Consider the following 19,919-nt stretch of genomic DNA (forward strand, 5'->3'; position numbering starts at 1 on the left):
GTTTGCTGAAAATGTGAAGTAGTAAAAATGAAGTGACTGGACCCTTTCTGGCTCTGTGTGTGGTGACCAGTGTGAGCTCTTGGGAAAAGAGAACAGTCTGGCTGCTACGGCTCAGGGGGGTTTTGGGGAGACCGTTCCCTCCCCGTGTGAGAGTCCCTTGTTCCCACAGCACTTTGGGGCCCAGGACACCAAGGCCTCCCACATCTCTGCTCCGTGGTGGTTACTCAGCAACTTGGCCCACCCACGGGGTCCCCTGGGGCCTGGGGCGGCCGAGCAGCTGCCCTGGGCCGGAGGCCTTGGAGGCCCTTGCCGGCCTGCTGTGCTCGCCACCTCAGGGAGATGTGGCCCTGGCCCGTCTCTGGCCACAAGGTGTCTGCGGGAGGAACATGTGCTGCAGTCTCTCCAGTGCGTGACTTCTTGTGAACCTCCGTGTCTGGGGGCAGGACAGCTAGAGTCCTCCCCAGGGCCTAACGCCCCCCGCCCCGCACCCCTGGGCCCTGGCCTGGAGGAGGGCTGTGGGCGTGGCACCAGTGGGTCTGGGAGCTCTGAGAAAGGCCAGCACTAGAGCACTGGGGTGTCCTCTTTCCTGTCCCTTCTGGCTGGGCAGCGCCGCCTCTCCTGCCGCTTCCTCTGGCCAGCCCCGCCCAGGGAGCCCCTGGGGTTGGCCAGCCCCTTACAAGGGCATCTGAAGGGAGCACCTCCTGACCGGCCTTGTGGGGGCGGGGCCGCAGGGCCGTCTCCGCCCAGCATGGCTTGGCCCCGTCACCTTGGTGGAATGTCACCTGTGGGGTGGAGCAGGCCGAGCTGTTGGCCGCCTGCTGGGGAGATGCCTCTCGAGCCTCCACCCCGTGCCCTGCCCACCCCCACCCTAGGTCTCGGGTCCGTTCAGGGAAGTCTGTGGGTGGGAACCCCACCGACCCAGGGCAGCTCTCCCCTTGGTCCCTGGCCCAGCTGGGCACACCCGTGGTGTGGGGCAGGCCCTGACGCCCCCTGCTGGGGAGCACTGGATACCCCCCCAACACGCAGCAGGGCCTCCGTGGGAGGGCGGGGTGGGGCCAGACCCGCCCACCAGGTCCACCTGCCTCCAGCCTGATAGAGTTCCTCCCAGGATCCCAGCCGGCCCCAGGAGGAAGGTGTAGGCCTCTGAGGTGGTGAAACCCTGACCGGAACCTCCCCCCACCCCGCCCCCCGCACGGGGGAGGCACCCGGTGCGCTTTGCATAATCCTGTGGCTTCACACTCTTCACCCCACGGCGCGGCGGCAGCTCGGTGGAGGGGAAGGGCAGAGCGGCCACCATGGCAACACCCCTCTCCCACCCCCAGCGGCGCCCCCCTCTCCTCCGCCAGGCCATCAAGATAAGGCGCCGCAGGGTCAGAGATCTGCAGGATCCGCTGGCCCAAACCGCTCAGGAGGTAGGAGTGACCTCAGTGAGGAGGAAGAGTGGCCAGGGTGGGGCTCTAAGGTCTCTGGGTGTGGGGCTCTACCTCTCGCGGGCTGGGGTTGAGGATGTGGTCCCCTTTCCTGCCTGTCGCGGCACCTGGGCAGGGCCTTCTGGGTTGGCAGGCTGGGGTCCACCATGTGTTCTCTGGGCCATCCTGGGTCTCAGGTCTGGGGTCGGAGCCTCTCTTAGCCTCCTCCCTCTGGAGGGGCCCCCTGCCCGCCGCAGCCTCTGGTCTTCCAGCTCCAAAGACACCGGCTCCTCTAGACGGGGAGTGTCCCTGCTGCGGGCCAGGCGGCTTGGGGATCAGTCGCGCAGCCCCCAGGGCTGCTTGGCATGACCCCCCAGTCTCCCACCTCCACTGCTGGGCCTCACTTCCGCCGTGGGGGTGCGGAGCGTGGCCGCCCGATAAGCAGAGCTGCTTCCTCTGGGGAAGGAAGGAGGTGGGGGCCGCGGGTGCAGCGAGCTCACGCTGCTGGGGCAGCTGAGCGCCAATGGACCTCAGCCACGGCAGGCCAGGGGATGAGGAGGGCGGCCCAGGGGCTGGACTCCCAGGAGGCCTGCTGTGGGAACAGGTGTGCGGGACTGGTGGGTTGGAGGCCGGGAACTAGGGACCCCGCAGCGCTGGCCTGGCCTGCTCTGAGGAGCCATTGCTGCCGAGCCCTGGTCCAGGCCTTGGGGACACCTTGCCTTTCACTTTACTCCTCAGCTCGAGCCTCCATCCCACCACCTCTCCCCTGAGGAGGTAAGAATCGGAGTACTGGGGGGAGGCAGTGGGGTGCTGGGAACACACTCCTTGGCTATGGGCCAAGGCTGACGGCAACAGCAGGGGAGGGGGGCACTTCTAGGCCTAACCCCCCACGCCCGCACATTGTGGGTGCCTTGTCCCAGCTTTGGCTGCGCAGTGTTGGTGCCAGGGTGGCTGGGGGAGCTCACCTTGCAGTGGGCAGACTGGGGTTCCTGAGGTGACCCTGCTGTGTCTCAGCGGGCCCTGCTCTACGAGGAAGCTCTCTACACCGTCCTGCACCGCCTGGGTCAGCCTGAGCCCAGCCATGTGCGGGAGGCCTCTGAGCTGCTGCAGTACCTGCAGGAGGTGAGTGCAGCCCCCATTCCTCCCGCCATCCTGCAGCCCGGACCCAGGAGTCCTCTCCTCCCCGCCCAGCCACCCCCACCCTGCGCCCCTAGCCTCCTACACTCCTACCCCACCAGGCCTTCCACATGGAGCCCGAGGAGCACCAGCAGATGCTGCAGCAGGTCCAGAAGCTTGAGGTAAACCTGGTCCGGGACCATCCTAGGCTAGGACAGGGGCTGAGAAGCCCAGCTCCCTCTGGGACTCAGGCTCACCCTTCTGTCCTTCTAGAAGCCAATATTTTGTCTGAAGGCAACCGTGAAACAAGCTAAGGGCATTCTGGGCAAAGATGTCAGTGGTGAGTAGGGGGTGAGGGGCCCTGAGGGTCCTCTTCCCAGCTCCTCCTTCTCCCCATCAGTCCATCCCAGAACTCAGCTGGAACTCCCCGCTCCCGGATGTCCCCTGGGTGCTGCTGGCCCCAGGGCCTTTGAGTCTGGGATGGGAGGGCCTCTGCCCCTGGGATTGGGGTGATGAGGGAGTCTCCCAGGGAGCCCTGCCAACACCCTGGCAGCCTTGTCCTTCCCCTCCTCCCCAGGATTCAGTGACCCCTACTGCCTGCTGGGCATTGAGCAGGGGGTGGGCGTGCAGGGGGGCAGCCCTGGGTCCCGGCATCGGCAGAAGGCTGTGGTGAGGCACACCATCCCGGAGGAGCAGACCCACCGCACCCAGGTCATCACCCAGACACTCAACCCTGTCTGGGAGGAGACCTTCATCCTGTACGTGGCCCTGCCCCAGCCCCTAACCCCTCAATGAGATGAGCAGGACTTCCTGGCTCAGGGGAGGGGACTTGGCTTGACCGGAGGAGGGGCCTGCTCCCGAGGCCAGAGACAGACAGGAAGCACAAATGCCACCTATGCTGGGTTGATGTGGGGGGTAGGCCGAAGCTTTACCTTAGGGGAGGGAGGGGGAGTTTGCAAGGAGGGGCTCGGACGGGACAGTGGGTAAGTGGGGGTGGGAGCTTCTGGGAACAGGCTCTGGCCGGGGTCCGGCCCTCCAAGGCCCTCAGCCAGGCCCTTTTCTCCCCATAGGGAGTTTGAGGACATAAGCAACTCGAGCTTCCATCTGGACATGTGGTGAGAGGCATGCGCTGCCCGTAGGGGTCCGGGAGAGAAGAGAGGTGGTTCGGGGTGGCAGATCCTCCTCCCAAAGAGGTCAAGGGCTCCCAGGACACCCTCTCTGCCTCCTGCTCAAACCTTTGCCCCCCACCCCCCGCCGCAGGGATATGGATACCGTGGAGTCCGTCAGACAGAAGCTCGGGGAGCTCACAGATCTGCACGGGCTGCGAAGGTGAAGGCCACGGGAACAGGTTCCTGGGGGAAGGAGTGTGGGCTGCCTGCCCCATGCATGCGAATCGGTTGCTGGGCTACAGGCTCTGTCCAGGCCCAGGGGGCCACAGGAGGGGGACGGATCCCAGCCTGACCCCTCTGGTGTCTTGGCCCACCCCCCTCATGGCCCCTGCCTGGAACAGGATCTTTAAGGAGGCACGGAAGGACAAAGGCCAGGATGATTTTCTGGGGAACGTGGTTGTGAGGCTACAGGTGAGCGGGGTCAGGAAACAGGGATTCGTGTGGGGTTCAAGGGAAGGGCTCTGGGTCCACATCAAGCCGAGCCTGGGGTGGGCCTCCCGTCGCCTCCTCTGCCCCCAACCGTGTGAGGCTTATGCTGCCCTGGAGCGCCCGCCTGGCCCCCCCAGGACCTGCGCTGCCGGGAGGATCAGTGGTACCCTCTGGAGCCCTGCACCGAGACCTACCCAGACCGCGGTCAGTGCCACCTCCAGTTCCAGCTCATTCACAAGAGGGTAGGTCTGGGGCCAGGAGCAGGGGCCTTCCAGTGGCCTGCCTGGGTAGGGCACACGGGCTGTACTAGGGATGGGGTCCTGTTCTCACCACCCTGCCGGCCCCATTGCAGAGAGCCCCGGCGGCCAGCCGCTCCCAGCCCAGCTACATGGTGCACCTCCACCTGCTCCAGCAGCTGGTGTCCCATGAGGTCACCCGGCACCAGGTACTGCCCTCCCAGGGCTGGCGGGGGGGAGGGGGCGCGTGGGGCCTACCGGCCAGCTCCTGACACCCTTCTACCCGTGCCCTCAGGCAGGCAGTACCTCCTGGGACGGGTCGCTGAGTCCCCAGGCTGCCACCATCCTCTTTCTCCATGCCACGCAGAAGGACCTATCCGACTTCCACCAGTCCTTGGCGTGAGTGTGCCTGGGAGGGTCGCCTGGGAGGCACCAGCCTCTGCCTCCCTGCCTGTCCTCCTACAAGCTGGCAGGCCAAAGTCTAAGCCTCGAGAGATTTCTGTTTGGCCCCAACTGTGTGTGTCGAGTTTTGAGCCCGTTGCCAACTCTTAAAAATATGGAGATTTTCCATACAGAGTCACATCTCCAGCTTCCCGTGTACCCCAAGTGCATTTGTTCTCCTGGGCTAGCAGGGGGTCGCAGCACAGCGCCTGGCCTCCCCCACCCTCACGGCTGCCATTGGCCCAGTCACTCCCTGACACCCTCTGAGTCCTTCTGGGCATTTGAATTTGCTACCCCTGCCCCAGACGACAGCCTTGTGGCCCAGCTCCAGCGCTCTGGAGTCTATGGATTTGTGCGCCGGCATTACCAAATCTGTGTCAAGGGCTTGTCACGTCCCCCGGGCCCTAATAGGTTGTGGGAACGTGTTCGAGTGCAGGTGGGTGAGGCGTGTGGAGCCGGGGGCACCCCCGGTGGAATGAGAGTGGGTGTGGCCCGGGGCCACGGCGGACACTTGGCATTTGAGTAGGGGGCGGACGGAGGTGGGGGACAAGGGCAGCTTGTAGGACCATGGGCAGGTGGGTATCCCCAGGCAGGCAGGGAGGGGGGATGCAGGCGGGGCCAGATGCAGGAGCGGCACCCACAGTGAGGCCCCAGTGTGCCCTCAGGGCCCAAGCATGTAGTTCGGGTGACCGCCGTGTCCTGGGAGGGACTGGGCAGCCCTCTCCCCCCCGTCCTCCATCACTGTCCCACTCGGGTCTCATCTCAGCTTGGTCCTCACCTCTGTGAGGTGTCCCTTGAACTAAAGGGGAGTCCCAGCTGATGCTTGCCACGTGTGCATGAAGGCTCAAGTCTCCACATCTGAGTTTTTCAAAAGGAGCAAGAAATCCTCAATCTTTAAATCACAAGTATCCCAAGTGGACAGGGAGATGATTCATTTACCTGTTTGAAAAGCACCTTGACTAGGCTGATGGGGGCCCGCAGGAGGCGTGGGGCAGGGCGGGCGGGTGGGCGGCGGGAGGGGCAAGGTCCCAGGGCACGCTGGGGGCTTCCTGTGTCGCAGGCAGTGGGTGGCTTATAGCCGCCTCTACCAGAGCCTGGAGTTCCCGAGCAGCTGCCTCCTGCACCCCATCACCAGCATCGAGTACCAGTGGATCCAGGGCCGGCTCAAGGGAGAACAGGTGGGCTGCGGTGGAAGGAGGAGTGTCGGGCAGGCAGGGCTCCGGGAGGCGGCACGGCCGCCCGTGACGCAGCCCCGACTCTGTGCGGCCCTGCAGCTGGAGGAGCTGACCGCCTCGTTCAGCAAGCTGCTGGCCTACGGCCTCTCGCTCCTCCGCCAGTTCCGGTCGGTTTTCCCCCTCTCTGTGCCCGACTCCCCGGCCCGGCTGCAGTCTCTGCTCAGGTCAGCGGCTCGCGCTCCCCCTTCCTCAGTGGGCAAGGGAACAAGGAAGAGCTGGGGCCCCTGCCGGCGAAGCCCACTGCAGCTGTGAGTGGAGGCCTTGGGCAGGAGGCGTCTGGACCCAGCCGTCTGTCTCCGCAGGGTCCTGGTACAGATGTGCAAGATGAAGGCCTTCAGAGAGCTGTGTCCTGACAGCACCCCACTGCCCCGCCTGGTGACGGAGACGCTGAGGGTACGGGACTCACCCTGGGGACGAGGAGGGCTTGGGCCTGAGCCTGGCACCCCTCCCCGCTCACTGCCTCTTTGCCCGCAGACTGGCACGGTCCAGTGGTTCCACCTGAAGCAACAGCACCATCAGCCCATGGTGCCGGTGAGGGGGCTTGGGCAGGGAGGGGGGGAGGCGGGGTCGGTTGCTCACCCCTGCAGCCCTGCTCAGCACACCTCTGTCCCTGCCAGGGCATGCTGGAGGCGGGCAGAGCCCTGCTGAGCCTGGTACAGGACATCATAGGTGACCTACACCAGTGCCAACACACGTGGAACAAGATCTTCCAGAAGTGAGCAGGTGGCTGGGTGGGGACGTAGCGTGGCAGGGGCTCAGAATGGGGACCAGAAGGGCCCGGGGTGCTCCCAGGTCACACCTGTGGCCTTCCTTGCAGCACCCTCAAGATCGATCTCTTCTCCATGGCTTTCCTGGAGCTGCAGTGGCTGGTGAGTTCCCCCGTCCCCCCTCCCCGGGTCTCCAGGCTTTGCCCTCCACCCTGGCTCAGGAGCCCTGTCCCCATGCCTTCCCTTTGCAGGTGGCCAAGCGGGTGCAGGACCACACGGCGGCGGTGGCGGGCAGCCCCGTGTCCCCAGAGATGGGCGAGAGTCTATTCCAGCTCTATGTCAGCGTCAAGCAGCTCTGCCAGCTGGACCCGGGCCCCACAGAGAGGTGGGCAGCAGGCTGTTGGCACAAGAGAGAGAGGAGGGTCAAGGAGGGTCTGCGCTAGCCCGGCATTCCCCAGGCTGAGCCCCAGCTCCCCCCAGGGATGGAGTCCTGGCCCTGGATGGCTTTCACCGCTGGTTCCAGCCCGCCATCCCCTCCTGGCTGCAGAAGACTTACAGCGTGGCCCTGGCGCGGGTGCAGCGCGCTGTGCAGATGGACGAGGTGGGGGCGGGGCCTCTGGCGGGGCGGGGCCCGGCTTTGGGGGTGGGGCTAGGGGCTCTGCTTGGGCCTTTAGGATGCGCAGAAGTTGGCGACCAGCTCTTAAGGCCAGTTGCATGTACAGGGCTGCCTCCTGATATCCTTGGTTTTAAGTGTGGCTTTCCTTCGCAGACTGATCTTTGCAGCCTGGGGGTCTGGGTGGAGCCTTGCTCCTACCCCTTGTAGCCCCCTGTCCCCCGCCCTTGCTACTGGTAGAAGCTCTGAATGCCTATGGAAGGAAGGAGGGAGGGAGGGGCACGAATCTGGCAAGCTCTGAGCCCTCTTTTCCGCGCCCTCCCCCATCCCCCAGCTGGTGCCCCTGAGTGAACTGACCAAGCACAGCACATCAGCCGTGGATCTGTCCACCTGCTTCGCCCAGATCAGCCATACTGCCCGGCAGCTGGACTGGCCCGACCCAGAGGAGGCCTTCATGATCACCGTCAAGTTTGTGGAGGTGTGGCGTCTTCCCGTGTCCTTCCCCACCTTTCTAGGACAGCCTCATTTGACTTGCCCTGTTTCCCCCAAGCTCTTGCCCTAGCAGCCTCCGAAGGCCTAGGTCTTAAATCCCCAGGTCACTGAGATTTCCATGCCTCCCCCCAGTGGCCCCCCCCTCGCTGATCATCCTCTCCCACCGCAGGATACCTGTCGCCTGGCTCTGGTATACTGCAGCCTTATAAAGGCCCGGGCCCAGGAGCTCTCTGCAGGCCAGAAGGACCAGGGCCAGGCAGCCAACATGGTAAGGGCCAGAGCTGGATGTCAGGCCAGGGGTGGGAGTAGGGATTGCCGGTCCTGGCAAACTCCAGCAGCTCTGCATCCCTGTGCCCGTGCCTGCCCTCAGCTGTGCGTGGTGGTGAATGACATGGAGCAGCTGCGGCTGGTGATCGGCAAGCTGCCCACCCAGCTGGCGTGGGAGGCTCTGGAACAGCGAGTAGGGGCCGTGCTGGAGCAGCGCCAGCTGCAGAACACGCTGCACGCCCAACTGCAGGGCGCGCTGGCTGGGCTGGGCCACGAGATCCGCACCGGCGTCCGCACCCTGGCGAAGCAGGTACCTTGTCCAATTCTCAGGGACCCCACCCTGCCCATCCTTGGCCTGAAGCGCCCCCAGCAGGACTCGGGCTGATGTCCAGCCCCTACCCCTTGCTGAACCTAAACTCAGGCTCCTAGTGACGTCACCCTGTTTTGTGTCTCCAGCTGGAGGTGGGCATTGCCAAGCACATCCAGAAACTCGTGGGCCTCAAGGAGTCTGTCCTGCCTGAGGATGTGAGTGGCCCTCCCTGCTCACCTTTGCCAAAGGGGCTTAGGGTGGCAGGGGGCTGAAGGCCGGGGGGTGTCAGAGATAAGTCCCCCAGACTTGGGCAGGAAATGTTCCCTTCTGGGCCTCGGTTTCCTGCTTGGATGCTAAGGGGGAAGGGGTGGGTCATTCCATGGGCTCTCCCAGCATCCGCGTGGGGACTGCAGTGGGGGAGGGCTTAGCCTTTGCAGCCAAACCGATCTGGGTGTGCATCCTTCTGAGCTCCCTGTTTCTACAAGCCAGCTGACTTCAGCGTCCTCACCTGTCCGGGGGCAGAGAGAGTGACGCGTACCTTTGGTTGTCTGGGAGAAGGTCATTCAGTAATTCAGCAACTATGTAAGCGCTCTGTCATGGGCAGAGATTTAGGCATGGGGTTATGGATCAATGAGCAAAACTTACAAAACTCCCTGCCTTCCCAGAGCTCACATTCTGGTAGGGGAGTTGGGAGAAGAGCTAGAACCGTAGCTGTGACTAGAACTAAACGTGTGTGTGTGTGCACGTGACTCGTTAGTAAGTACTAGAGAAAATGAAGATATGTATATTCGTATTTGTGTTTTTTTAAAAGATATTTTTAGACAGTGGCTAGAGAAGGCCTTCCTCAGGGGGTGACAGCTGAGTCAAGACCTCAAGGAAGCAAGAGAAGGAGCCCTGAGGATTTCTAGGGGAGGGCACGGCCAGGGCCCTGCGGCAGGACCCCGCACGGCCGCTGACGGGCTCTGGAGGAGGCTCAGCTCTGGCCCACGTTCCGAATGAGGCAGGCAAAAGCTCGTGGCCCTGTTTCCTCTTCCGAGTCAGGGCATGGGAATGGGCCAGAGCCAGACTTGCCACCCACCCCTCTTCCCAGGCCATTCTGCCCCTGATGAAGTTTCTGGAGGTGAAGCTCTGCTACCTGAATACCAACTTGGTGCAGGAGAACTTCAGCAGGTGTGCAGCAGCCTCCCACCCTGTGGCGCCCCCACCCCCTTGCCCGGCCTCAGCCATTTATTTTCAGGGGAGGATGCAACCAGCCTCTGCTTAAATGCTCACTCCTAGGGACAGGGAGCTCACTACCTCACACACCTGCCCATTTCCCTTTAGGCGGAGCAGAAAGCTGCCTACCCTTTCTCCCTTAGCCCTGGGCTGTCTGTCCCTCCTAACATTACAGGCAACTGATGTTCCTCTCCCAGGATCCAGGGGGACTTCTCGTTAGGGTCTCTCTTAAAGCAGAGGCCCAGCACACCAGGCAGCAGGACTAGACGTCAAGGACGTGGGCTCTGGCCCACCTGGATTCAGACTCTAGTTTTGCTGCTGCTCGGTGGGTGGATTGAGCAGATTACTCAAGTTTTCCATGCAGATGATCATAGTTCTGGCCTCTAGTGAGGATCAAGTGAGTCACTTGGGGTGCCGAGCGCAGCGCCTGTGCAGAGGAAGTGGTCGGTAACGAGCTGCACAACGATGACCATGGGTCCTCCCCATGGGAACTGGGCTCTGAGCCTGCTGCCCCTCCCCCCGGAGGTCCACTCCCAGTGGTGCAGCGGGGCCGGGGGAGCCCACCGCTGTTACTTCTCAGGCCACAATATGCCATTTGTTCAGCTAAAACGGAGTTAAATCTCCATTATAGGGACTTGACTCACTACAGTCTCAAAAGCCGTTGGAACGTTGTCTGGTGCCTAAAAAGCACTCAAATATGCTGAATCCATTAACTGCCTTTAATACAACCTTCCCCATTCTTAATTACACAACCCAGTTTTGTTTTGTTTTGTTTTTGTACTGAACTGCCTGACTCTACTTTGACATGTGAAATTTCAGTTATTTCAGGTAGTTAGGACTGTGGCTTGGTTGCCACTTTTTTCTCCCCAGGGGTAGTAGATGCTTGTCTGTGTTGAAATCCTATTCATTTTGACCACTCCCATACTGAATAATGATTCTGTCCCTGGGGGACCAGCCTCCCTGCCCCTCCTTGTTTGTTGGGGTTTGATAATCCTACTGAGGGAGGTTCTTTGCTAGGTTGTGAAACATATTGGTTGGGACTGGCCACATCTGCCCCCCGCCCCCACTTGTCCTCCTTCCCTCAGGAGACCAGCCCTCCCTCCCTCCACCCCTGCCTGCTGCCCTGGTCCCAGCCTTACCAGAGAAGCAGGTGGAAGTGGAGGGTGGGGTGGGGAGGAGCCGGGGGTGGGCCTGGGTCCCTTTCTCAAGAGTGTCTCTGCTTCCTCTCTCCCATCCTCCTGTCCTGCGACTGGCATCCCTCTGCACCTCACCCCAGCCTCCTGACCCTGCTCTGGACCTACACGCTCACCCTGCTGATGGAGGGGGCTGCCTCCCAGCGGAGCTGCCCCCTGGCCTCTAGCAGGCTGAAGACTGCCCTGCAGGTACTAATAATGGTGACAGCAAGTAATAACCCCGGGGGGGGGGGGGCTGATGTCTCACCCACCTGATGTCTCACCCCTAGAATCTGGAGATCTGCTTCTACGCAGAGGGCTGCGGCCTGCCACCTGCAGCCCTGCACACCAACACCTTCCAGGTAGGGGTCTTTGGTGAGCTGGTGGGGGGGGGGGAGCCTGCCTTTCTGTGCTCACCTGTGTCCAGTACCAGCTGCATAATTTACAGGGCCCAGCACCGAAAGAAAATGTGGGCCCCTTTTCAAAAGTTAAACCAAGCAGAAGGTTCTTTAAGCACGGGGAGGGGGCAGCTGTGCGACTGTGTGGGGGGCACACCTGTGAAGCCCACCCGGAGCTTTCCTATCACATCGATATTGGCTGAGCCAAACCCTCTGAAGGGCGGCACTGGACTGGGTTGAGTGTGACAGTTCAGGTGACTTCTCAGCTGTGCCTCGGTCCCAGGCTCTGCAGAGGGACCTGGAGCTGCAGGCCACTTCCAGCCGGGAGCTCATCCAGAAGTACTTCTGCAGCCGCATCCAGCAGCAGGTGAGGCTCTTTTCCTCCGTGTGGCTCCCGGCGCCCCTGGAGCCCTGCCTCCACTCTGCCCCACTCTGCCCCTGCGCTCCACCCCTAGGCGGAAACGGCCTCCGAGGAGCTGGGGGCCGTCACAGTCAAGGCTTCCTACCGCACCTCTGAGCAGAAGCTACGTGTGGAACTGCTCAGCGCCTCCAGCCTGCTGCCCCTGGACTCCAACGGTGAGTGCAGGCTGCGCGCCGGCCACTGCCCGCGTCCTCACTCTGCCCACCCCCACGCCCCCCGCCCGTCCCGGGCAGGTCTGCTCTCCGGAGAGGGAGCGCCGGGCGCGTGTCCTTCCTGTTGCCAGGAGGGGGCAATGCTGCCGAGCAGAGCACAGCGGCAGGGGCGGGGAACTAGAGGCGGGAGCTGGGATATCCTTGGCAACGTCACCTCCCCAGGTGACCTCCCCACTTGCCAGGCTCCAGCGACCCCTTTGTCCAGCTGACCTTGGAGCCCAGGCACGAGTTCCCTGAGCTGGCCCCCCGGGAGACCCAAAAGCACAAGAAGGACCTTCACCCCCTGTTTGATGAAACCTTTGAATTGTGAGTGGGTTCCTACACTCGCCACCCTTCCCCAGCCCTGGACTTCCCTCGGACCTGCTCCTCCCACAGTTCCCCTGTGATGAAGGCATTTGGGTTCCAGGGACCCTGCGAGGAATGGGACTGCGGGGGACAGGGCCCCCACCTGTTGGGACTTAGAGGCTTGCTTCCAGGGAGGTCCTCTGTTCCCCGAGACAGGAGGGTCTGGGGAACACAGGCCCCTGGTTTAAAGTACCAGCCCAGAGTCAAAGGAGGTGTCTGTCAGGGCACACGCCAGGCCGAGAACTGACTTTGCCATCCTAATGCCCACCTGTCTGCCCTCAGCCCTGGCCTGTCCCCAAGAACCAGCGATGACCTCTTGTGGGGGGGTGCCAGTGACCCTGTAGGGGCAGGCAGCTGAGCCCCGCTCTGTCCCCCACTCAGCCTGGTGCCTGCTGAGCCATGCCAGAAGGACGGAGCGTGCCTCCTGCTCACGGTGCTGGACCACGACACGCTGGGGGCTGACGACTTGGAAGGGGAGGCCTTTCTGCCACTACGCTCCGTGCCGGGCCTGACTGGGCCTGAGGAGCCTGGCGAGGTGCCTCAGACCCGCCTGCCCCTCACCTACCCTGCACTCAACGGTAGGCCGGAGCCCCAGGGCAGAGGCTGTGGGGCTTCGGGTGCAGGGCCTGGCCCAGCACTGGGGGTGCAGGGGAGGGGCAGCCTGTAAAGGTCAGGCAGCGGCCCCTGGGGACGCGGATGGAGCTGGGCTCAGAGGAATCCCTCCTTGGGTGTGGGAGCCAGTGGAGTCAGCATGATGGCTTGTGCTGCTGAGTAGATCTCTCGGGCTCATCAAGAGAAGAGTGACATCTGTTAGGCCAAGTGTGGTGTGACTCTTTGGGGATGGGGGATCACCAGTATGCTTACCTGGGGAGAGAGGCTGGGTCTCCGACTGGGGGGCACAGGCCAAGTGTCCTCCAGGCTGGATAATAGGTGACATGTCTGAGCACTTACAGGCCACTCCTAAGCACTTGAGACGTATTAACTCCCAATCCTACAACCACCTAACGTGTCAGATACTATTACGGCTATTTTACAGATGAGTAAACTGAGGCACAAAGAGGTTAACTAGCTAGTCTTAGGTTCTCATATAAAAAGGTAATAGTTGCAACCCGAGGCGCATCTCACTCAGCCTCTTCCGGTGCAACTCGCAGTCATGCCAGAGGCGCTGATGGGTCTCGTCTTATCCGTCGGGCTGTCTTGTGAGCGTGGCCGGTGTGTGTCCATCACTAGTTTCCAGGATGGCTAGAGAATGGGTCAGTGTCCCCTGCCACTACCCAGGCACCGCCTCCCCCTCCGCCGCAGTCTGACCCCCAAACGCCTCTCTTCACAGGGGATCCCATCCTGCAGCTGTTGGAGAGCCGGAAGGGTGACCGGGAGGCCCAGGCGTTTGTGAGGCTGCGGCGGCAGCGAGCCAAGCAGGCCTCCCAGCATGCCCCAAGGCCGGGGCGGTAGCAGTGGAGGTTAGGGATGGGGTTGGGCGCCCGTAGCGACGGGCTTTCCTGAAAGGTCTGGGTTCTCCCACCATAGTGCAAGCCCTCCAGCCTGGCCTAATGCTCCAGAAGGGCCCTGCAAGCCTGGGGAACCCCAGCGTGTGGAAGGCCCAGCATGAAGATCCCGTCTGGTCCTCCTGCCAGAGCAGGGGCCCACGGTGCTGGTGCTAGGACCCTGTTAGTATTTATATTCCCTTCTTCCTGCCTTCAGCCCTGGCCTCAGCATTCTCTACCGAATCTCAGCACCAGGGGGAGGGGGCAGCTGTCTGCGGCTCCCACCCCCGCTTCCCTCTTTGGGGGAAGCTGCTCGGGCAGAGACCTCTTGGCCACCTGTTTCTGGCATGCCTATTCCAGTCACTGGGGTGGAGGTTAGGCTCCCGTGGGCCTGTTCTTTAACACCCCTACCTTGGTTCACTGGGGCTAGGGCTATGGCACAAAGCCTCCTGGGGGAGGGAGGGGGCCCTGCCAGAGACGAGGCTACAGCTGCCCGGGCAGGGAGGGCAGCAGCTATAATGAAGGGAGCCTGGCTCCTCTCCTGAGGTGGCTGCCAGTACCCAGGCTAAGGAGCCTACAGCCAAGGAGCTTCTGGCTCTGAAGAGGTGAAAGCTGGCAGGCAGTGGGGCTGGCATGGAGGGCCAGAAGCAGAAAAGACGGCTTGGCCAGCCGTGTCTACTGAGGACACCTCCTCCCTGGGACAGTACCTGCCACTTAGGAACTTTCTTAGCAAAAATAAAAAAACAAAAACAATTCATTGTCCTCTAAGGAACTATACCGTTGACCTGCACTGGGGCCCAGAAGTTTATAGTCAGGCCATGCAAACCCCCTCCTCAGGCCTCTGGCAAGGAGACCCTGAGCTGCCCCTGACCTGGGGGGCCTGGCCCACCCCTCACTCCCTCATGTTCTAGAGCAGGTGTGGGAGTAACTGATGCACAAGCAGGGCTTCGCACAAAACGTTACTAGGCATGTCAGTTTGTGGTTGCTGCCTGGCACTCCAAGGGGAGCACCGGGAGTGGGGGGGTCTCCCAGGAGTGCAGGCTGAGTGGCTATTCAAGGGCTTAGAGGAGCAGGGTCCCAGCCTGGCCTGGGGGGGGAGGTGGCCACTGTATTGGAGTCAGAGCCCAAGGCCAGGTTGTCATTCTAGCTGTGTGACCCTGTTTGAGTCCCTTCACCTCTCGAGTATGATGGCAGTCGGAGGTCAGATGAGATCACCTCCAAGGCTCCTTTCAGCTCTGAACCTGAGCCCCATACAGAGACCACTAGATGCGTTTCTCACAGCCACCTGCTAGGCCTGCTTAGAGCAAAGGAAGGAGGTGGCTCAAAGGCTGAGACCCTCCTCCTCCCTTCTAGTGCTTTTATGAGAAGCAGTCTTTTTCTGTTTCTCTCGGAGACAACTAGGGACCTGTTGTCTTTCGCAAAACAAGTAAACAGGTCCCAGCTGATACTGGATCCCTGAAGAGTCCTACGCCTAGGAGGCCTCCTGGGCTAAAGGTCTCCAGCTCATCTGAGCCGGCAGGCCTGGGTCGGAGGGCACTTGAGCTGTGTCTGGGGGCTTGGGGCCACCTGGGGGCTTGAAGGTGGCTTTAGCCGCCTAGCCACACCTTGGGTGGGGGCCTGAGCGCTTTCCATGGCCTAGGTGGGGCTGGAGCCGAGGCTGGGAGGGCCAAGCTGACTCTTCTGATAGTTCAGAGGCCCTTATCTGGGGCCCTCCTCTCCCTCACCCCCACGTAAACAAGCTACCATTGTAAGTTCATATTTTATTTCCAATAGGTTTGGAGCTTTGTTGATTTTTGCATTTTTGTAAAAAAAAGTTTTCACTTAATTCATTGAAAGCCCTTTCGTGCTGAGCCCAAGGGGGAGCCTGGGCCAGGCCAGACCCTTCACAGCCCTCTTGCTCCCACCCCAGACCCCCAGCGCTGGGAGCAGGATGGCTTCCCTCCACCCGCTCTGCCCTCCCGCCCCCACTGCATCTTTCTGTACAGAACAATTTTTAAAATGGAAGCTAAGACACAATATACATTGGACAGGCACGCACACACATGTACACACGCGTCCGCTCCAAACGGGCAGGACGTCAGCTGCACTCAGAGAGCACCAAGGAATGCATACGGAGCCCCTCCCGGTGAGGAGGGCAGGGCCTAAGCCCCACCTTGGTCCCCAGTCCGCAGCTCCTCCCCACCAATTGCCCTGCTAGCTGCCAGAGGGGGGCAGGGGGGAGAGGGAGGAAGCTGACAGCAGCTGGGGGGTTATGAAGAGGGCAGTGCCAAGTCTGGTAGGTGGTCCTGGGGCCAGGGAGGCTGCTCTGGGGGCCCGGAGGGAGAGGACTGAGGTGGACCCCTGGCCTCAGGAACCTGAGGGGTAGAACTCCCAGGCCTTGCCCCTCAAGGAGCTTCAAGGGCCCAGGGTTGGGAGCGGGGCTGGCCCCTGCAGCTTTGGCCTGCCAGCCCCAGACTAGATACACATTTGGTAAAACCTAGGAGCTAGGCTGGCTGAGACCCCCAGCACACACCCCCCCTCAAGCCTCATGGCTGGGAACCAGGTCTGTCCCCCAGATGTCCACACCCCTGGCTCTGGCCCTGGCCTGGGGAGGTGCAGTGAACAGGGCCTGCCCTGAAGGCTTGGTCCCTCCCCTTGGCCCCTTCCAGCTTCCTGCTCGGGCCCCAGGAAGAAGTTAAAACTAGTTAGTTCTCCTACATTAAAAAGAGAAACCTATCCCCTGCCAAAAGGCCGGTGGGCAATGAGGGGACTTTGTCTCTGCAGTGGAAAAGGACAGAGTGGGCAAGGGGAGGGCTGCAAAATAGTTTTTTCTTTTAAAAAGTGCTTGGTAAGTCTGTTTTAAAGTGTGTGTCTATATCTATGTACAGATATACACACAGACACTGTTCACACACTGCTGCCCACACACACCTGCACACGCACAGAAATGTATACATATACAGAATCATATACATATACATACATACATACATACATACATACATACATATATATATACTTTAAAAAGTCCTAGGAAAGAAGATCTGAGCCGGGCCGGGGCCAGGCCTGCAGGGTCACGACTGGAGGGTGTGGGCCCGGCTGGGCTGGCAGACGGGGCACTCGCTGCCCTCGGCACAGAGCTCACACAGCACGGCATGTTGGCATGGCAGCACCGCTCGGTTCTGCTCCTGACACTTAAGGCATTTCACCGACTGCATGTGGAACACGGCCTGGGGAGGGAGAGGGATACCCTGTTCACTGGCCCGGCCCCTCTACATTTTCAGTCCCCTTGGGACAAGGAAACTGAGGCAAAGAGCTCAGCGGCGTGCTCACAGGACACAGCCGACAAGTGGGAGAGCAGAGCTGGAGCTCAGGCTGCTGCCCTCCAGGCTCCCAAAGTCTGCTTCCGGCCCCACCGGGGAGCGGGGAGGCCCAGGGCTGCTCCACAGCTCCCGCCCGACAGGCTCTTCCTCCCACAAAGCCCCTGCCTCGCTTGATCCTGCAGTGACCCTGAGGCCCCAGATGAGAACCATGAGGCCTGGCTACAAATGCCCAAAGAAAGAATGTATTTTTCTGCTGTGCCATGCTCCCCGGGCATCCAGCCGGGCACCTAGGAATGCAAAGCAGCTCTGGGGACCTAACCTAACATTCCTGGAATGTGTGCTGGTATTTGCAGCGCTCACAGGACAAGCATCTCGATGCCACTGAAGGCCCAGGCCCAGTGATGTCGCTTGGGTCAGCCCTGCCCGAACTGTGGGGGGTGAGCACTGATACCTCTCCACCTCCACCTTTCTCACCTCCGCAAGGAGTGACATTTCCTCCTACCTCCCCACCTGCAGGCAGCATCCTGTGTCAGCCCAGTTGGGCAGAGGCTCTCAGAAGGAAGGTGGCTGTCCCTAGAGCAGCAAGGACCCCTCAGAGTCCAAGTACTGGCTGAGGCTACTGTATGCCCCCACCCAGCGCTCCCCTAACCTCCTGGGCTGACCTTGTCCACTTGTTCCAGGTGGGCCCGCAGCTGCTTCTGGAGGGAGTAGAGGGTGGAGAGCGAGAGGGCCTCCAGGTCGGAGAAGGTGGGCAGGGCCTGCAGGTCGGGGCCCGAGTGCAGCCGCTCCAGTTCTTCCTGTAGCTTCTTAACCTGCCCCTCCAGTGCATCCCGCTGCTCCCGGGCCAGTTCGCACTCAGCACCCGCTGCACTGGCCCGCTCACCGGCCTCCTCTGCCTCCTTCTTCCAGGCATCACAAGCCTGTGGGCCCAACACACAGCGCCTCATCATGATGGCCCCCTGCCCCCGTGTCCCCTGCAAGCACCTCTCTGGGAGCCTGCATGGGCCACTTGTGGCTGCAGGGCCTGCTGGGGAGCTGGGTCAGCTGTCTGGGAAGGGAGGAGGCGGGCACTGCCTGCAGAGGAGAGAGATGTCAGGGCCTGCAAGAGACCCTCTCTAGGCAGGGAAGGGGGCTGAGCCCAACACAGCAGGGGAGCACCAGGCAGAGCTGGGCATGCTGCTGGCGAGCACCTGCAGGAGCAGCCGGGCTGCGGCTGGACAGAGGAACCATCTCAAAACCTAGAACCCTGGACCGGGAGCCCTGGGAAGCCCGGACTTCTGGGGAGAGGCCAGCACCGCTGTGCGACCAAACCAAAGAAGCAACTCACAGTGGGAGTTCCGGGCCTGGGGCACCAGCCACCCCAGGTCCTGATTGGCAAGGCAAGTGTTTCCACAGAAGAGAGTGACTAAAACGGAGCTTCTGCTCTGTCCTCCAGGACCCCCGCCCTCCCACCCCTGCGCCTGCTCTGTGTAAGATGGACTCAGGCCCTGGGAAGGCGAGTGGGTGTGGGGCCCAGTACCTGCTTAGCCTGCTTCCAGGACTCCTCCCACTGCTTGATGGTGCCGTTGGCTTCTTCAAGCTCTTGCCGCAGCCGGGCCAGCTCAGCGGCCCCTGGCCCTGACAGGAAGGCAGGGGAAGTGCCTGGGGAGAAGCTACCAGAGGCAAAATGCTCCCAGATGCTGCTGTTCATCCCGTTCAGACCTGCCTCGGGAAAGGGAAGAATATTAGAGCTCCGGAGGGCTTCAGGCCTGCGCCCAGGCCCTGGTCCTGTCCACCCCTCTCTGGGAGGCTTCAGGGGGCTAGCTGAGCAAGGCTTCAGCAACGTCAGGCTGGGGAAACTCACAGGAACGTGTAGGGCCCACAGTTGCATCAGACCTACTGTAGCACCACCTGCTACTCAACGTTTGGCACTTAACTTCTGAGGCTCAGCATCCTCATCTGTAAAGTGAGGATCCCATCATTTGCCTCACAGGGTGATTCGGAGGACTTGGGAAGTACTGCAGGGAGAGCAGTCTGTAAAGGAGGCTATTTATGATTGTGAACTGACTTTTAGGCTAGAGGGAGGAGAGCCTTCTTGCATCTTCTGTAAGGCTTGGGAGGAGGCTGAGGGGCAAAAACACAGGCCAGAGCCTCAGATGATGGCACAGCTAGAACAGGAGGAGTTCAGGGAGCCCTGGCTTCATTCCCCTTGTTTTATTATAAGGAAACAGATACAATGCGTTGCTAAGAATCACACAAACAGTAGGGGCGTCTGGGCGGCTCAGTCGCTTGGGCATCTGACTCTTGGTATTGGCTCAGCTCATGATCTCTGGGTCATGGGATCGAGCCCCATGTGGGGCTCCGCACTCAGCAGGGAGTCTGCTTGAGATTCTCTCTCCCTCTGCCCTTTCCTCCATGCCCTCTTTCTCTCTCTCAAATAAACAAATAAATAAATAAATCTCCCCCCCCCCCCCCGATTTAATTTATTTATTTGAGAGAAAGAGCATGAGTGGGGCTTAAGGGCAGAGGGAGAAGCAGACTCCCCACAGAGCAGGGAGCCTGATGCGGGGCTTGATCCCAGGACCCTGAGATCATGACCTGAATCGAAGGCAAATGCTTAACCGAAGAGCCACCCAGGCGCCCCATGAATAAATAAATCTTAAAAAAAAAAAAAATCACACAAACAGTAAATACTGGAGCCAGTATACAGTCAGAGCATCTGACTCCAAAGGCTTCCTCTTTCCAATAAGCTACGCTGCATGCTCCTCCAACCATACTCGCTCAGTCTTTCCACAGATGTTTACTAACACCATGTGCCCTCCTCTGTGGCCCCCAGGGCAGCCCCTATCTTCTAGAGGGGGATCCATACCCACGTCTGGCCTCACTCTGCCCACGCTTATTCTAATAATTTCTTTCTCACTCTCTTCTCCACTAATCCAGCCAGAATGTTCCAGAAGCCTCCAAGCA

General features: G+C 61.1%; 2 protein-coding genes across 15 annotated transcripts in view; one reads left to right on the forward strand and one right to left on the reverse strand.

Moving 5' to 3' along the window:
• The first annotated feature begins 36 nt into the window (after nucleotides 1-36).
• On the forward strand, nucleotides 37-14,424 carry UNC13D (unc-13 homolog D). Of its 5 annotated transcripts, XM_035025992.1 has the most exons (33): nucleotides 37-405; nucleotides 1,347-1,412; nucleotides 2,148-2,183; nucleotides 2,424-2,531; nucleotides 2,648-2,707; nucleotides 2,799-2,865; nucleotides 3,103-3,283; nucleotides 3,596-3,640; nucleotides 3,786-3,854; nucleotides 4,036-4,105; nucleotides 4,261-4,365; nucleotides 4,476-4,568; nucleotides 4,655-4,758; nucleotides 5,861-5,978; nucleotides 6,075-6,199; nucleotides 6,338-6,428; nucleotides 6,510-6,566; nucleotides 6,653-6,750; nucleotides 6,853-6,904; nucleotides 6,994-7,127; nucleotides 7,223-7,343; nucleotides 7,690-7,833; nucleotides 8,017-8,115; nucleotides 8,218-8,424; nucleotides 8,571-8,639; nucleotides 9,515-9,594; nucleotides 10,916-11,021; nucleotides 11,102-11,173; nucleotides 11,493-11,576; nucleotides 11,665-11,785; nucleotides 12,025-12,148; nucleotides 12,569-12,765; nucleotides 13,518-14,424. In XM_035025992.1, exons 1-33 carry the CDS (start codon nucleotides 340-342, stop codon nucleotides 13,637-13,639), a joined length of 3,291 nt encoding a protein of 1,096 aa, XP_034881883.1. In that variant the 5' UTR covers nucleotides 37-339; the 3' UTR covers nucleotides 13,640-14,424. The 5 variants fall into 5 exon arrangements, 4 of the variants coding, with proteins under 4 accessions (XP_034881883.1, XP_034881886.1, XP_034881884.1 ...); XR_004683059.1 differs by lacking the exon at nucleotides 12,025-12,148; XM_035025995.1 differs by lacking the exon at nucleotides 6,075-6,199 and having other exon boundaries at nucleotides 5,865-5,978.
• A 992-nt stretch (nucleotides 14,425-15,416) lies between these two features.
• UNK (unk zinc finger) overlaps nucleotides 15,417-19,919 on the reverse strand; it is a 34,661-nt gene continuing 30,158 nt past the window's right edge. For all 10 annotated transcript variants that reach the window (XM_035026006.1, XM_035026005.1, XM_035026000.1 and 7 more), the window contains 3 exons: nucleotides 18,493-18,674; nucleotides 17,636-17,893; nucleotides 15,417-16,880 (listed from right to left, as the gene is read on the reverse strand). In XM_035026006.1, the coding sequence (XP_034881897.1) occupies nucleotides 16,725-16,880; nucleotides 17,636-17,893; nucleotides 18,493-18,674 (596 nt within the window). In that variant the 3' untranslated portion in view covers nucleotides 15,417-16,724. The remainder of the gene's footprint in view (nucleotides 16,881-17,635; nucleotides 17,894-18,492; nucleotides 18,675-19,919) is intronic.

This window comes from Mirounga leonina, unplaced genomic scaffold (genome assembly GCF_011800145.1).
Source record: "Mirounga leonina isolate KUSES-001 unplaced genomic scaffold, KU_Mleo_1.0 Mir_197, whole genome shotgun sequence".
In the NCBI taxonomy this organism is placed as follows: domain Eukaryota; kingdom Metazoa; phylum Chordata; class Mammalia; order Carnivora; family Phocidae; genus Mirounga; species Mirounga leonina.